Genomic DNA, 18050 nt, shown 5'->3' with positions numbered 1-18050 from the left:
TATAAGAAATATTGTACCTCTTTTTAGTATTTTTATACATTTGGTACAATCTGGTCTTCGGAAACTGGTGCTAAGTTTTTAAAAGTCGTTTGACAACCAAATAAAATAGTTCTTGTTGGCAAAGTTTCTTTCTTTTTTTTTTATGGATTATTCAATGTTCTCGCTTTTCCATTCTGTTAAAATTTGAGAAAGATTGAATAAAAATTCCTTATTATTATTATTTTTTTGAACATCCATCATAATTGAGAAGCTTAATTTTCCAGAGTTATTACATTTCCTTCTGATACAAAAGTTTACAATTTATTATGAGAAAAACAAGTCTAAAAACAAACCTTATATATATATTTTTCCCTTTTTATAAATTATTTTTCCTTAAAACATGTTATAATAATAATATTTATATTAATATATTTTAAATCTTATAAAATTAATAATTTTTTTTAAATCTAAGAAAACTATTTTTTTCTCAATAATTTAGGTGTAAAATCATTACTAACGTACTTTAAAGGCAAAAAGTGGCCACCAGATAAATTTCCTTTTTCCTTCCCAGTCTTGCTGTTGATGACAAAAATGTACATTGCAATTTGCTCAAATTTTTATGGAAAACTTTAATAAATCAAAAAATTTTGTTTCTGAAATTGAGTGGGAACCCTATGTAATTTGTAAAATTTATTCCATAGATTAATAAAAAAATATTGTTTCTTCCCCCTTTATCTCCCCTGTCCAGAGATGATTGTGCTCTGGGAAAAATCCGTATTTTTCACAAACTGCGATCTGGTAGTTACAGGAAATCTAAAATCCAGAAGTTTCAAGAAATATTTTTTTTGGTAGAATAATAAATGTGATTAGAGATAAAAATAAACTTATACATAATTATTCATTTAAATAATGCTGCATATAATTTATCTAGAATTTCATGTTTTGAAAATTTCATTGATTTAAATATATAAAGACATTAATTTTTTGAAACGCGTCATTAATAATTTTATTCAAGAAATTTTCAGGATTTTTGAGTTGGGCTCACAATCACCCCTGCCTGTCTAAAGTAACATAAGGAAGGAGGGGTTGATGATGATGTTCATTTTTCTGTCCTGTATGAGAGTTAGATTTCAACAAAAGATTTTCCTAAAATGTGCTTTTTTTTATTCAAGGTTTGTAAAAAGTGTTTAATTTTCTATCTTATGAAAAGAGATTTTTTTCTTTGCCATGTCGATTGTCGTTCTAGATTACAAAAAAATACATGATTTTTCACAATTTTCTCTGCAATATTTATCAGATACTAATTATTTTATCATGATTACGTGAAGTTTGTGAAAATGTTTCTGAATTTTATTAATTTTATGTTCATAAATTAAGAACTTTAAAAAGATAGAAAAAAAAATTTTTACTACTGCACCAATCCTAATTATGACTTTTTTTTTTTAAAGTGATTAAAAATATTTTTTGAGAGCTTAATTTTTGTTGAAAAATTTGATAATGCACCTGCAAGAAGTGATTTCTTCTCACTTATTCCTCAACAAAAAGTTTCATTTTTTTTTTACTATTGCCATTAATATTATTATCATTAATTTCCGGAAAAAAATATAAAAGTGTTTTCCTTGTCTGCAAACAAATTTACATAATGTGCTCATAATTAAGAAAAAGGCTGATGTTTGCATTCAATCTCAGTTAAAAAAAATATCACCAGTGCAGTTGAATCTGAGAATGTAGAAATCTAATCCTTAAGTTTAAAATTGTCTATTTTTGTGACTTTTGCACTATGTGAAACATAATAACCATTGTAAAATATTTTTGACATATTTGAAACATATTTTGATTAAAGATTTTTAATTAGTTTTGTTTGTTTCAGCTCCTGAATTATGTTTCTACAGCTTTGCGATTTTCGGAAAAGTCAGTCAATCCTAATATCGTTTCATGGAACAGAATGATACTTTTGCATGGTAGGAATAAAATTAATTATATTTTAAGTTAAATATATTTAAATATATTTTATTATTAATAAAATTAAATATATTAATATATTAAAATTAAATATATTAAATATATTTTAAATATATATTTTTTTTTTTTTTTTTTTTTTTTTTTTTACAATAAAGTGTCCCATGTTAATTTAAAAAAAAAAGTTTTTTGCCTTTGAATTATTGATAATTAATAGAACTAATGCATACTGCTATAGAGCTAATGTATTTAAAATACAGCATCCATTAGTGTCTATAGTTTCTTTTTAGGCGCAATTTTATTTTAGGGGTCGTCTATAATTGATGTTACATGTTACCCCTCCCCATATTTTTGACCCCTTTGTCACAAAGTGTCAGAATTAATCCTATTAAGTGTCCCTTGTCACACGATATTGCATAAATATATGTTAGCAGTTCAGAAACAAAACACATGTTATAGATCATATTTTATTTTTTTAAAAACTTTAATCTACATTTTTACTGTCACACCTGCCAAGTTTTTTAACGAAAACTCCTGTATTTTACGACTTATGTCCTGTTTACCTGTATATTCTCAAATTTCTCCGTATTTGTTGAAAAAATTTAAAAAATAAAAGAAAAATTGGTGATGAAATATCCGCTGATGTCAAAAATACTTCTCTTATTCTTCAACAGCTGGGGCTAATGCCAGTGCATGTACTGCAGTATGTTGAGTGTTAAATGTTTAAGTCGAGCCATGATGACTCGTGGGATAGAGCGTTCACCTTCCAATGAGGTAAACCCAGGTTTGAATCCCAGTGATAACTGGTTGATACGAATTCCGCGTCCTGCTTGCGCCGACCACAGTGCTGACGTGAAATACTCTCAGCGGTAGACAAATCACGGGATAGAGTCCCCTTGTCATCAGGTAACTCAAATGCAGGTTAGTTTCATCAAAAAGTCCACAAAGGCAAATTTCTCCCAATACTTGATCTAGGAGTTTTCTTGTCTTCTGGATTGAGATCAAAATTTCAAGGCTACGGAGTTGAACATCAGTAATTTGAAAACCCGAAATTGGGTCGAATAGTAAAATCTCTGTTACTTTTTTTCTCCAATGTTGGCAGGTATGTACTATCATTTAAAAACATAATAATTCTAAGTGTATTATTTATTTTGTCGAAAACAATAATAAACAATTATATGAAATTTTTTAACTTGCGGACTGATTTTAAATATTTTTATTTTAATCAAAACAAAGGATGTCACTCTTTAAGTTACTGCTCCCTCCACCTTGTTACGATTTCTGGAACCCTCTCTCTCTCCCTTCCAGGTGTGACATCATTTATGGGCTACCCCTTGTGTATTTTTTTCACAAAGAGCAGCAAATATATGTAAATCTTCAGAAAGTGTGACATGAAGTAGAATACCTCAAAAAGCGTGACATGGGTAAAGCAAGAGTTATGAATTTTTTTTATTGATACAAACAGGCCTGTTTATAAATGCTTTTGGGCGACAGAAATAGCAAAATGTATAAAAAATAGTATTTTGAATAAATGTAATTAGGATCAATAACCTTATTAGGTGTTTTTAAAATTTAGTCCTTAACGTGTTCCTGCATAGGTCATAAAAAAAACTTAATTATAAAAGTAAAATAAAATATTGACGGTGAATGTGTTTTAAAAAATATTCTTACTTTTAAGCTGATTTGGGTACAAAAATATAGTCTTATATTGTCTGAAAATTTACTATATTTTACCTGTATTTAAAAGATGCATACCAATAACTTATTCCTATTTGGTTTAAATACACTGCGTAGGGAAATTAATTGTTCAGCTTGAATTTGTAAACAATTTTATAAATATTATTGGTAGTACAAATAAGTTTCCGCTGTTTTCTATCAAAAATTATCAGTTTATTGTGAAGAAACGGTACATTATCTTTTGTCCAAAGTATTCTCCATTACTAGACACTACTTTCCCACTTCTTTCTGAGAGCATTCGGATACTGTGTCGAAGAACTCTACATCTTTCGAGGATATCCACGAATCGACCCATTCATTGGTTACCTCAAATGATGTAAATTTTTGTTCAGACAGACCGCGTGACAGCGACCAGAATAGGGGATAATCTGAAGGGGCAAAGTCTGGTAATTACGGCAGATGGGGAAGGACTTCCCTTTGAAGTGTTTCCAAATAGCAAAATCAATTTTCATGGAAAATCGACGTTCAATGTCTCTTGGCTTCAGTTCATATGGAACCCAACTTCCTTGTTTTTTAATCTTTTCTAACGATGTCAAATTTGCTTGCCGAGTCCCTTGTAATGTAAGAGAAAGTTCTTTTTGCGTTTGTGACGAATCTTCTTCCTATAATTTTTCCAATTCCTTGTATTCGTACAATTTTGGATTTCCACTGCATTCTTTGTCTTCCATGTTAAATTCACCATTTTTTAACTTCTGACACCACTCACGAAAACTTCTTTCACTTAAAGCAGCCTCACCATATGCTTCTCCTATGCTTCAAAGTGCTTCATCTGCAGATTTCTTCGATTTAAAGTTTAAAAAAATTTCCCGCAGAGGACTCTTATTTGGTGCAAAACTTGACATTTTTGCACAAAAACAAATACCTAATGCAAATACAGAATCGCTAATACTTTAAGGTTTTGTTGTTACCAAATGAACAAACTTACAATAAGGCTTTTAACACCAGTCAATTTCTATATAACCTTCTGGTAGCGCCATCTTGTGACAAACAGCTTGAACTTATTTGTACACCCAATGAGTGAAATGCTAAAATAATAAAAGAAATGCTTGTAGTTTAGAACAGGGCTTATTTATTTCCAGAATTATTGGCTATGTTGTTTAAATAGTGAGTAGTTAATTGAAAGTTTTGTTCTACTCCTTCTTGTGTGCTTAATATTTTTATTTTAATAACATTAACTGTATTATTTAATTTTTATAGGGCCTCCGGGAACGGGTAAAACTTCACTGTGTAAGGCTTTAGCTCAGAAAGTCTCTATTAGATTTTCATCAAAATTTGCATATGGAATTCTAGTGGAAGTCAATACTCATAGCCTCTTCTCCAAATGGTTTTCCGAGGTAGATTTTTATTCAGAGCCACAATTTAAATGGATAAATGAAACAAAACAAACTTGTATATAGTTTGTCTATGGTAAGAACTCCCCCGCCTCAAAGTCTGAGGTTGTCTGCTGCTATGGAAACAAGAATAGCTAATTTCAAGAATGGTAACTTTTCTTCACTCTAGCGCTAACACAATAGACCGGAGAAAAAATTACCTTTCTCTAGCCGAACCGAACCAAAACTTGTCCTAAACAGTGACCTCACACCCCTATTGAAATAGTTATACCTCGTTACCATAGTCACCGCCACGGGTCCAGGCGCATGGCTGGGGGAGTTTTTACTTTAGACAAACTATACCAGAACTTTTTTAAAATAAAACTGCTTTTGCAGGTGATAATTACAATGATTATTATTAAAATTATTATTTATATATTTTTTTTTTAAATTTATGCAATATTGATTTTGTTAAAAAAAAAGCTTGTTTTTTATTTTGATACAGAAATTAATTTTATTCATATAATATTCTTTTAATAATTCATTTATTTTAATGATTTATTAACTATACCAGAATAATTAAGTGAACTTAATTGAATAATTAAGAAACTCATTTTATATTCATTTTTGCTTGTCAATCATATTACTGTAATGAAATGGCATTTTAATGTATGAAATTCTAGACTCTTTTTATTATTCTGACATTGTTTTTTTAAGACTAGCATTGTACATACAGAGTGCATAGCGTTTTTAAAAAGTGCTTGAAGGTGCTTATTTTTTATTTGCATTTTTTACAAGCCTTTAAAGGTGCTTTCTTTATTAGGGGTTTGTAAAAGGTGCTTAATTTTCTATCATATAAAAGAGTTTCTTTTTTGCCGTTTTGATTGTAGTTTTAAATTGCAAAAAATTCGTAATTTTCTCTGTAATATTTATTAAAAAAAAACTACTTATTTGATCATGATTATGTAAAGTTTTTGAGACTTTTTTGAATTTTATTGATTTTATTTTTATAAATTAAGAATTTTAAATGATAGAAAAAATTTTTTTTATTACTGCACAGATCCTTATTATGAGTTTATTTAAATTTTTTTTTTTTGGAAAGTGATTAAAAATATTTTTTGAGTGCTTAGAAAGTACTTAAAAGGTGCTTATTTTTTGATGAAAAATCAGGCTACTCACCTTGATATACCTTCAGTTTCTGCACATTCTGAAAACTTCAATTAAATTTCTTTTTACCAATTATTGCCTCCAATTTTATGTTTTCTTTCTCAGAGTAGAGTTTAAAAAGTGAGAGGTTTGGGAATCGGCATGAAATGCATCCATATTTTGTACTTTCTACTTATATGAACTTTTATTTATAATATTAAATGTAATTTCCTAATGTTGTAATTATGTTTTGCAGAGTGGAAAACTGGTTACAAAACTCTTCCACAATATAATCAATCTAGTTGAAGATACTTCTGTGCTTGTAATTGTGCTTTTAGATGAGGTAATATTTCTATTTTGTTAAATTATTTAAATTTATTACATTTTAGCACTCCTGTATTAGAGGTGTGTGTGTGTGTGTTTCTTTTTATTTGTTTGTGTATGTTTATTGTGAAAAATAATGAATTCACTTGTTTTTTCATACATGCTGTTACTAATTTCTTCAAAGATTATATTGTGACACTAATTCGTGTGAATGAAATAGTATTAATTATTAAACTATGTTGTAGCATATTTCATTGATTAATTCCTTGATTAATTAGCATACTCTTTCAAATCAATAAGATTCCATCTTACTAAATTCAAATCATATTATTAGTTTGATATTCAGGTGTTAAATTTTTCATTTTGTGTACTCTGAACATTTGTGATTAAAACGCAAACATATGTACATATATTTAAAACTTTAAGAATTTTTTTTTTTTAAAGTCTTTGAAAATTAGTGATTATGAAACATTTATTATTTGAAATTTCTTGAACATTTTATAAAGCTTTGTGGAGAATTTTTTCTCGAGATTAAGTTTAAGGATTCTAAAAACTTAATGTAATACCTGTCATTTATTTTATGACAAATTAGATTGTTTGCTAACATTTATTTGATTGAAGTGTGGTACAATAGCTATTAAACTAAATAAATGTCTTGCAAATAAATAATGTTTGGTTTGATTGTTAAATCCTCAAATCAAATTGCTTCTTGTGTGAATTTGTGAAAAAAAATTTCTTTCCCTATCATATATTCTTTTCTAAATGTCATGGAAAAAAAATTTCTCTAAGCAGAAAAACAACTGTATTGTAATAATTATAATATACATACTTTTGCAATTAATTTGATATAACTGACATGTTGTTAGGTAGAAACATTAGCCAGGTCACGTTCCTCTGCCCTCACTGGAAATGAACCGTCCGATGCATTGCGCGTCGTAAATGCTTTCTTGACTCATTTAGATATGATTAAGAGGTATGAACACATTTCTTTTTCTTTATTTTCAAAGTTACTACTTTAAAGTTCATTAAATACATTCTTATAGATTTGAAACAGTAAGGAGTTTTACTTGCTTAGGATCAAATATTACTATTGACAACAGAATGGCTCCTGAAATAAAAAACCGTCTCTATCTGGCAAATAGGACTGCCTATGGGCTGAGAGGATTTATTAAATCTAGGTTTCTTTCTAGAAAAACAAAGTTCTTAATCTACAAAACTCTTGACACACGCGTCTGGGGCTTGGACAGTGACAAAACTGGAGGAAAATTGTATTGCAATATTTGAGAGAACTGTTTTGCGGAGTATACTTGGTGGTGTAAATGAAAACAATAAAACTGGAGAAGGAGATTTAACTTTGAACTATACAAGATTTATCAACAACCCGATATTGTTAAATACATAAAAATAAATAGAATGAATTGGATGTCCCACGTGATTCGAATGAGTGATGACAATACAATAAAAAAGATGCTGCTTTTTAAACCCACTAGAACAAGCAAGTGAGGAAGGTCACGGATGAGATGGGTTGACCCGGTGGAATCAGATTTTCTTGCAATTAATGAAAAGAATTGGAGATCAAAGATAAATCAGAAGTCATTATGGAGAAATCTTCAGAGGAAGGCACTGACCCATATTGGGCTGTCTGGCCTACTATGATGATGAGCATGTATATTATTTGATACTCAAGAGGTACACGAGGAAGTCATTTCATTTAGTTAATTTATAATTAATTTAGTCATTTAATTTAGTTTAGTTTTAATTAAAAATGAGTAATTTAATTAAGACTTCTGTAGTTTAACAGGATTTATAATCCGATGAAAGTTCCTTTGGAGTTCTGCAAATCTAAGATTTCAATTAGAAATTTTTGCAAAATCCAGCTAACGAGACATTCAATTGTTTCTTTTCGACAACCTCTCTTTTTTTCTGTCAGTGTTCCTTGTTTATTCTAAATTTCAGAATTGACTGGCTTTGACACATACCTGCTAAGTCTCCTGTTTTTAAATGAAGACTCCTGTATTACAACTATCTCCTGTTTACCAATATATCCTCAAATTTCTTCATATTTGTTGAAGAAATTTTTTTTTAAAAATTTGGTGATAAAATATTTCCCGATGGCAAAAATAATTATCTTATTCCTTAACAGATGGTGCATTTACCAGTACTGCAGTATGTTGAGTATTTATAATTTAAGTAATTATAAATAATGGTTAAAAAAAATCTTCATTAGATTAAGATTTATAAATACATATTTTTTACTTCACTAAATGTAAGTGCTTATATTATATCCAATGTTGACTTACATGATTATGCATGATTTATCAAGACTTTACTCATAGCCCAAAAAAATTTTTGCTAGTAAAATCTCCGTTATTTTATTTCTCCAACGTTCACAAGTATGCGATATTTTAAATTGTGAAATCAGATACAAAAATGTACTTTCTCTGAATAACCTTTCTTTCAATGGATTCGGATTTCTGACTCCAAAAATATGGGGGGGGGGGGGACATAAACATAATTCCTATAGTTTTGGTCAGGAGAATGATCCAAAGTTTGGACTCCTTAATGTTAATTTTATTTTTTCCCATATCTCAAAAGCATTGAAAATAAATTGAAAAAATTTTGCACACAATTATAAAATTCCTTTATCTAAAGATTATTCCATGCAAAAAAGAAATTTTAGTAAATATTTATTATTATTTATCATTTTAATTAAAAATAGTTAAAAGTTTTTGAATTGTAAAATGTACAATTTTTTACATCATTTTAAATTATACAAAATTAATAATACAAAATTTGAACGGAATAATACAAAATTTGATCAAAATCTGTTGAATAGTTCCTTAGAAACTGAATTTTAAATGGATGACTTTTTTAAAATTTGATTTCTCAGGAACTAATAAACTGATTTCGTTCAAATTTTGTATTTTGCCATGTAAAATTACCTACTTTAAAATAACATACAAATTTTTTTACCTTACCATTCAAAATTTATCTGACTATTATGAAATAAAGTAATAATAAACAATTAATATTTACCAAATTTATTTTTTGCATGGAATTATCTTTTGATAAACAAATTTTATAATTGTCTGCAAAAAGTAAAATTAACATCAAGGGGTTCGAACTTTGGATCGTTCTCCTGACTTTGGAGGCCATATTTCCCAGATTGCGGCTGCCCCCTGTATTTTAGGTGACAGAAATCCGAATCTGTTGAAGAAAAGGTATGTTTATTCAGAGAAAATACATTTTTGTGTCTGATTTTATTATTGAAAGCATCGTCTGCACTATTTAATTAGCATATTTGAAGTCACTCCCTCAAATCATTAAATCTGTGTCCTAAAACATGAAGATCCGATCCTTAAATCAAAAATTATTCTGGGTGGCTCTTTTTTTTTCTTTATTGCACTGCACATCCAAGGGTATACAGTATATGAAATTAGGGCTTTATATCAAGTTCAAGGTATTCAAACTTTGGCTTCTTTTCTTTCCTTTATAAATGAACTTTAAAAAACGGGTGCAACTGTAACAAAGCTGGATAGCCAGCTGAAAATTGAACTTTTTTTTTATGGGAAAAAGAAAAAGTAATGCTTTTATATACTACTGAGCATTGTTTAGTTAAATATTTAGTATGTAAGAAAACTGGTTGATTCATTTAATAACTAACAAACAATTAGTCAACTAATTTATGTTATTTTAACTTAAAATTATCTGTGTGACGATCTATGAAACAAAAGAATTTAAATGCTAAGAAATATATTTCTATTGACTTTTTAAGATAATTGGAACTTTTGCAATTACAGGGTTGCACACAGGTGACTAAAATGCCATTATTTGCAAATATTTTCAACCTGCGGCGACTTTTTTTGCCTGAAAAGGCTGAAAAAAGCAACTATTTTCAGGAAAAGAGGACTATTGAGAAACTTTGCTGTACTCCTAGCTATGTTTTTAGCACAAATCGGGTTGGCAACCTGCGGCCCACAGGAGCTTCTAAACACAATTAATTTTTTTTCCTTCAAAAATAAAATATGTTGAAAATTTTGAATTGCAAATTTGAGTCATCAATTTTTAATGCGCTCAATTTGCACAAATTCCTTTGTAAGTCTATTTTGTTTCTTGATTACCTTTTTACCGGTTATTACTACAAAATTCTGGATGATTTTGAAAAACTCAATTTTTTATATATTACTGAGTGTGAATTTCGAATTTGAGTAATCACTTTTTACTATATATATATATATATATATATATATATATATATATATATATATATATATATATATATATATATATATATATATATATATATATATATATTCACACACGCAATATTTGCTAAATCAATTATTGATAAAACGAAAAATATTTTAGAAAAAAAATGTTCTTTTTTTTTTTTTTAATGAATTCTAGTAATTAAAAGTATTTAATTTTCTGTAAACATACAAATTTTTTTTACATAAAAATTTAATGCTAGAACACTAACGTTTATATAAAAAGTATCATATTTGCCACCAACTTGACTAAATGGATCATGGTATATGGCAATTAAGTCATTCAATAAATCTTTAGTCATATTATTGAAAAAATTTTGGTTTTATTTAGTCAAGTATTTTCATGCTTAATGCTGCTAAAAGCAACTATTTTGTTAATTTTTTTTTCTGTGGTAGCCCTGGCTGTTATTATAATATGTTATTTTTTAAACTTTAGGTCATGAAAACATTTTGTTTTCAAATGCTCCTGTGAATTTAAATGCCGTGCTTTGCTTTCAGGTATCCAAATGTTTTAATTCTCACCACATCAAATATCACTGATGCCATTGATGTTGCATTAATAGACCGTGCTGATATAAAGCAATATATTGGTTTGCCAAATGTAGAAGCTATCTATCAAATATACAGCAGTTGTATAGAAGAACTATCAAAGGTATCAGAATTATTTAAACTTTGCTTTAATACATATTTTTAAAATTCCAACTATTAGTTCACACTCTCCCTATATATATATATATATATATATATATATATATATATATATATATATATATATATATATATATATATATATATATATATATATATATATATATATATATATATTAAATCTTGCTCAAAATTTTCAATCATTAATAAAATACTATATATTCATCCACTCAAGTGTTCAAATACATTTTTTTAAAACTTGTAGTGGATGATACTTGATGTTAATACAGTTTTTTCAAATATTAATTCATTCATTAAATTTCATGAATTAATTATAGTTTTATACGGGAAAAAATTTAATTATTTAATAAAAAGTGACTAGAATAAAAAAATTTCTTTGTTAAACTAAGTAGGAATTGACTTTAAAGGGAAAATAAACAATTTATATTACTTGTTTTAATTAAAATTTTAAAAAGTGTAAAATAGGAATAAGATGAGTATGAAATTTAAGTTTTAACAATGCTTTTCCAATGTGATATTCAATTTTGGTTTTTATTGCTCTCTTTTCTTGAATTCTCTTTTGTCTCTTCATTGTGTTATATAAATATATGCTTTCAATGGAATGGAAATGTTTTATTTGCTCCATTTATATTTTTTTCTATTAATTTGAATTTTTTAGAAATATGTAAAAAAAATCTTTTAATTGTCGATTATCTTACATCACTATAAATTTTGTTGTTTACTTTTGATAGGCTGGGATAATTTGCACATCAGAAATAGTCATGCAAATGGAAAATCTATTACGCCAACCAGATTCCTCATCAAACGGAAATTTAGTATTTGAAAACAGAGACTTAAAATTAGTGACAATTTCCAAGTATGTTATATATTCATTTATTTTTTACTATTACTAAAAAAACTGTTTTGTTGTTTATGACAAAAGGCTATTTTATTATATCTATGGTTTTATCACCGGTGAGATGTCTGCTTGTAATATGTTTTGCTGGAATAATTATGTTTAACAAACTACATGATTGATTGTTTACTTTACATCACCAAAGGAAACTGATTATCAAGCCAATCTATTCTTATCTTAAACAGTAAAAAAATAATTAAAATTTGCCAATTTTGTGCCACAACAGAGAAACAATTTTTATATTGTAAAAGATTATTAGATTGAAAGAACGCATTATAGTGAAAACACAACAAGTACAATATTATAAGTTTTTTTTCCCGTCCAGTTTAGGTAGAAGTTGTAACATTCATCAGAAGTAGTGACCCATGAGTCTCATGACAAGTTTTAACTTTGTTTCACACAGTCAATCACCCATAAAGGAGCCGTGAGGGCTCAGGGGATAGAGCGTTCGCCTTCCAATGAGGCGAACCGGGTTCGAATCCCAGTCGATACGTATTCCGCATCCGACTTGCACCAACCACAGTGCTGACATGGAATATCCTCAATGGTAGGCGGCTCATAGGTTAGAGACCCCTTGCCGTCAGCCTAACCGTGGGAGGTTCTCGTGGTCTTCTTCTACATGTAACGCAAATGCGGGTTAGCTCCATCAAAAAGTCTTCCACAAAGGCAGAATTTCTCCTAATGCAGTAAAACTTGTGTAAGTTGACCACTTGTGGTGCATTGTTTTAGTGATCATCTTTGACAAGTGGCCAACTTATTGAGGGGGAGGGGTCATTGCTTACTTTTTCGTTTCCTATATCATGTTGCTATATATTAAAAAAAATTATTTTTACTCGACTAATTTTATTTAGCAAATAGCCAAATGAATATCGTAAGAAATGTGTTTAAACCTGAATGAACTTCAATTTGTTACATATAATTCTAATATTTAACTAACCTTTTTAGAAATTTTTTTGTTAGTTATGCATGTGAAGTGTTTAATAAAAACAATTTCTTAAAATATCGGAACACGAAAACATGTAATTTAAAAATTTTAACAACACAAAATTATTTGAAAACTTTAAAATTTATTCTTTTATTACTACACTTACAAACGTATTTTTGACAAAAAATATTGCCTCATTGTTGTTTGGCGCTGTTGTTTAGACTTTACATCAGCCCAATGTTTTGAATGAAAGTGATGGTTAAAAGCTGACTCCCTACAGTTCCCCCAGATGGTCAACTCACAAAAGGGTTAAATTAGCTTTTTTACACTATTTCACCAAACAAGTGAAATTTTAACATACATTGCAAAATGACAAAGTTTTCTGAATTTTTTTTCTTTTTCTGGTCAACTTATGAGGGTTTTAGAATAGAATTTCATAATACTCCTAGACAAAATTGACTTGTTTCAGTGGTCAACATACAATATAGACAGGTAGTCCAGTTACAAAGGTTTTACTTTATATTATATAGGAAAAACTCCGCTCTTGATAATTGAGGTTAACTTATGCAGGTGTCCAACTTACAAGGGTGGTCAACTTGGCAGGTTTCACTGTACTCGATCCAGGAGTTCCCTTGTCTTCTGTATTGGGCTCAAAATTACAAGGCTACAGAGTTGAACATTAATAATCATAAGCTCATAAAATTGGGCCGGCTGTTCAACGACGGTTATAAAATAAAAATAAAATCACCCATAAAGGGAAAATTTCTTTTAATATCTTTATCGTACAACTACATCTCATCTTTATTATTTTGTTCTGGGACAACAAAATATTTTAAATAATTTTCTTGACGATGAAAAAAATTGATTTCATTTCAGAGGATATCTTTGTATAAACAGTAAAATTGTATCTAATTGTGAGTGGATAGTGAGGATTATACCTAAGAGCAGGGATTGATCTCACGACCTCTTGGACAGGGGCCCAGTGTACTACCAACCAGGCTATCACGACCCTCTTCTATGAAATTTGTGATTATCCCGTATAACTGATAATTGACTGATAGACATCTATTAACTTTTATTTCAGACAAAGTATAGGACTCAGCGGGAGAACACTGCGCAAGATGCCCTTCATTGCCTGCTCACTCTTTCTTGGAGTAAGATTTTTTTTAAATTAATATTTTCTGATTGCTCAACCTTTAAAAACATAAATGTGTACATGAAAATGTACAAATATATAGTAAATATAACTATTTTTACTTTAAGGAAGGTTACATAAGCAATATATTATCCAATATGACAGGTCGGTTACAGAAAAACTGTAAATTTTTAGGACTGAATTTCATTTAAACATGACATGTCAAAATGAAATTACAAAAAGGAAGGAACCTCTGTGGCAGAATTTTTTCAGGCTTTCAGTGATATATCTTTCTAGTACTAATATCTTTCTGCAAGATACTTTTAATAATAACAAATATACATGTTACTCTTCTTATTTAAAGTAACAGAAGTGTCAATATATATAAAAAAGAAACTTTTGGATAAAATAAAGTTATTATTTTTATTGAATATGTAATATTTCTCTTTATTCTAATATTATGGCAGATATTCTCGCATTTTGTAGGGGGAAAACACACTAATTATTTCCTTTTTTGCATTTTGTATATCATCTCATTAAAAAAAAAAGAAAAAAAATCCTGAAATCCATGGCAGTAACTACCGGGGGGAAAAAATATCTATATCGAAATCACTCGAATCAGACTCTTCAAAAGGGGTAACTAAATGCATGTTTTCAATTCGAGATCCAGTTGTTGTAATAAATTATATGGTATTAAAAATATAGGATTTTAAAAACTATGTGGAAATCAATAGTCATAACTGCATAAAAAAATAGAACAAAAATTTCAGCATTAAAGAAAACCAAAATTTTTTACTTCATTATTCTTTATTTTTCATTCTCTCGTGAAAATAGAAAAATCACAAGCATTTTTTCCCACTCCCATGCACGAGAAAGGCATCTTTTGAATATAAATCTAAAGAAAAAATTAAATCTTTTGAAAATTTCTGCAGAAAAGGAAACCAAATTTTTTTACTTCCCAAGGGAAAAATCTTTCTACCAGAACTCTGTAACGTTCTACTACAATGACACCACGATTCTGCCATGGGGAAAGTAACATACACCCAAGTGGGAGAGAGCTATAATTCAGCATATAAAAGCACCAAATCTGATACCATAGTGTTTACCTCTTTAAATCTGGGAGATTTTAGAGAATCTTAAGTATGGATAAGCGAGGTATTGTTTTGCAAATATTTTTTTTTTTATGTTGAATCAAATTAAACGAATCTCTATGAGACAAATATTTAAAAAGTTTTAAGGTATGTTATGTATACAAGTTTAGACTTGTCTAAATTCTTATGTTGGGAAGTTAGTTTTTTTTCTGTTTGCTGAATTGAAAGAAAATGTTCCCCATGTGGATAGGAATGATAGTTTAAAAGCTACAAGTGTTATGTAATTTTTTTTACACAGTATGTAAAACAATTATTTGCTTTTACGTATTTTATACTGCTATCTAGAAAAATTAATTATTGTTCTTTATGTATTTTTTTGGGATGGCATGACTTGGGAAATTTTCTTTGATAAAAAACTTTGGATTAGCTGTATACCCTAAGGGTGTTCACACCTTAAAATATTAAAGTGCACTAACCAGCAGGGTTTCTAGTTGTCCTGATATTCCTGTTACAAAATATTTCATTAATTACTTGTTCTGATTTTTAGATTTTTGCATGCGTTCAGAATGTCCCAATAGCTATGAATACTAGTGTGGGATTTAAAAATATTAGATTTTAAGAATTGAAAGATTTGAATTATCAGTTTAACGTTTTTTTTTAAAATTTATTATAATTAATAATGCTAATAAAAATCGCAAAATTCAATTGTTTGAAACATTTCAAGTTGTTAATCTTCTTTCAGACTTTTGGTCATCTTATGAAAAAGAAAATCAACATTTTATCTGTCAAATTTTTTTTCTTAATATGTCCAATTGCTAATTACAAAGTAGTTAAACTTGTTTTCATTTTTTCCTCTCGTCCGACAGATTGGGATGAAAACATTGTTTTACATTTCATTAAATTTAGTGCGAAATCGAAAGTACTTTTATTAAATGTCCATTTGCTTTAATGGTTTAATTTTCTTTTTCTTTTGATGATCTTTGTTTCCAGTTTATATTGTATTGCGTTTTCTTATCATTTGTATTTAGATATGATTTTGCAAATTATTTATAGAAAAATCTATTGTTCAATTGTTTTATTAGAACCTCTATAATTATAATTTTTTTTTTAATATTAGATTTTTATAAAAAAATGTCAAGTGTTGCCCATGTTTGTTTTTTTTTTTCGGAAAAATGCTGCACAAAATGATATTTTCAAAGCTGATGATTGCATTTTTATTTTAGCTTTTATTTCTCCTCCTTGAAAATTGTCTAGAATGGGTACCAAAAAATTTCTTGATTTTTAAACCAGCAAAAAAAAAAAAAAAAAAAAAAATATGCATTTGAAAATTTAAGTATACTTTACATACTAGTTAATATTAACTTCAATTACGGCACAGTGGCCTAGTGGCAGGTAACCTGCCACTAGGCCACTGTGACACAGTCATGCAGTGAACTTTTTTACTCTATTTTTTTCCTAATGTTTTTTAACAAATATTTTTTAAATTGTGCGATTTTCTATATTTAAGTAGCTGTAATAATTCAGGGCGGATTGTGCTCCGGAAAAAATCCGGATTTTTCGCTAACAGTGATCCGGAAGTTTCCGGAGATCAAATTTTCAAAGGTGGAACTTATTTTATAAAGGTGGAACACAGTTTATTTTATTTGTTTGTAAGGGAGAGCCAGAGAGATACTTGATAAGCTTATATTAATGATTAATATTCATATTTATCAGTAAATAGTTATAATCATAAACTCAAGAAAGAAAGACATATTTGTAAATTTTTAATTACTTCTCCAGGTCATTATAGGTAAGTGTAAATTTGTAAAATTGTGTGTCGATATGTGTAAAATTTTAAATATATTTTTAGTAAACTAAGAAATATTGAGAAAAAGGAAAAAAACATTGTTTAAATTTTTTTCAATTTAAACAGTTTTTTTTTAAACTTAAGAAATTTTCCGGAATTTTGACTTGGGCTTACAGTCACTCCTGATAATTTAATGTTTTTATAAAATAATAATGGTTTAATAATAATAATTTAAACTTAAAATAGTTAAAAATGTTACATGTTTATTAATTCATTTTATTGTATATTTTGTATTATAAACAACAATAACTATTGGGAAAAATTTGGCATTTTGCACAGCTAATAAAAGCCAATTGTTAACATGAACAACACTTTTGAAGTTGATCTACTAAAAAACTTTTTAAAATTGTTGTAACCATCATTTATAAATATTTTAACCAAATTCATTTTATCACTTTAGTTATCAATTAAGATATAGTAACCAAGAAATATAATTTATTTTAATACTATTAGTAAATAGAAAAAAATCTTTATAAAAAATGTGAAAAAGTACTGTAGTTTAAAGGTCAAACAGTATTTAATGATTAAAAAAAGTACAGTAAATAAAATAAATTTAAATTAATACTGAACAGAAAAGGTTATTAAAAAATAAGAAAAGATGATATAAACCAATCTTTGTTAATCGAACAATAGTCTTTTCACAATTCAGCGGGTATCTTGCAGCTCAGTTGTTAACGAAATGAAGGTTTAATTACTTTATATGTAATGATGTGAGCTTAAATTTTCAAATGTGCTTTTCTTGAAATTATCTGCGTAGTGTGATATG

At 28.1% G+C, this 18050-nt stretch overlaps 1 protein-coding gene across 1 annotated transcript in view; it reads left to right on the top strand.

Annotated features, from left to right (window-relative positions):
• Positions 1 to 18050, top strand: part of pch2 (pachytene checkpoint 2 protein) — a 31403-nt gene that overhangs the window by 10678 nt on the left and 2675 nt on the right. The window contains exons 4-10 of the mRNA XM_016053896.4: positions 1850 to 1940; positions 4873 to 5009; positions 6388 to 6474; positions 7322 to 7428; positions 11222 to 11375; positions 12124 to 12248; positions 14297 to 14366. Of these exons, the coding sequence (XP_015909382.1) occupies positions 1850 to 1940; positions 4873 to 5009; positions 6388 to 6474; positions 7322 to 7428; positions 11222 to 11375; positions 12124 to 12248; positions 14297 to 14366 (771 nt within the window). The remainder of the gene's footprint in view (positions 1 to 1849; positions 1941 to 4872; positions 5010 to 6387; positions 6475 to 7321; positions 7429 to 11221; positions 11376 to 12123; positions 12249 to 14296; positions 14367 to 18050) is intronic.

Source organism: Parasteatoda tepidariorum, chromosome 4 (assembly GCF_982258835.1).
Source record: "Parasteatoda tepidariorum strain Cologne lab strain chromosome 4, Ptep-v5.0, whole genome shotgun sequence".
Lineage (NCBI taxonomy): Eukaryota > Metazoa > Arthropoda > Arachnida > Araneae > Theridiidae > Parasteatoda > Parasteatoda tepidariorum.
The sequence above is the reverse complement of the archived record's forward strand: the minus strand, read 5'-3'. Positions and strand labels throughout refer to the sequence as shown.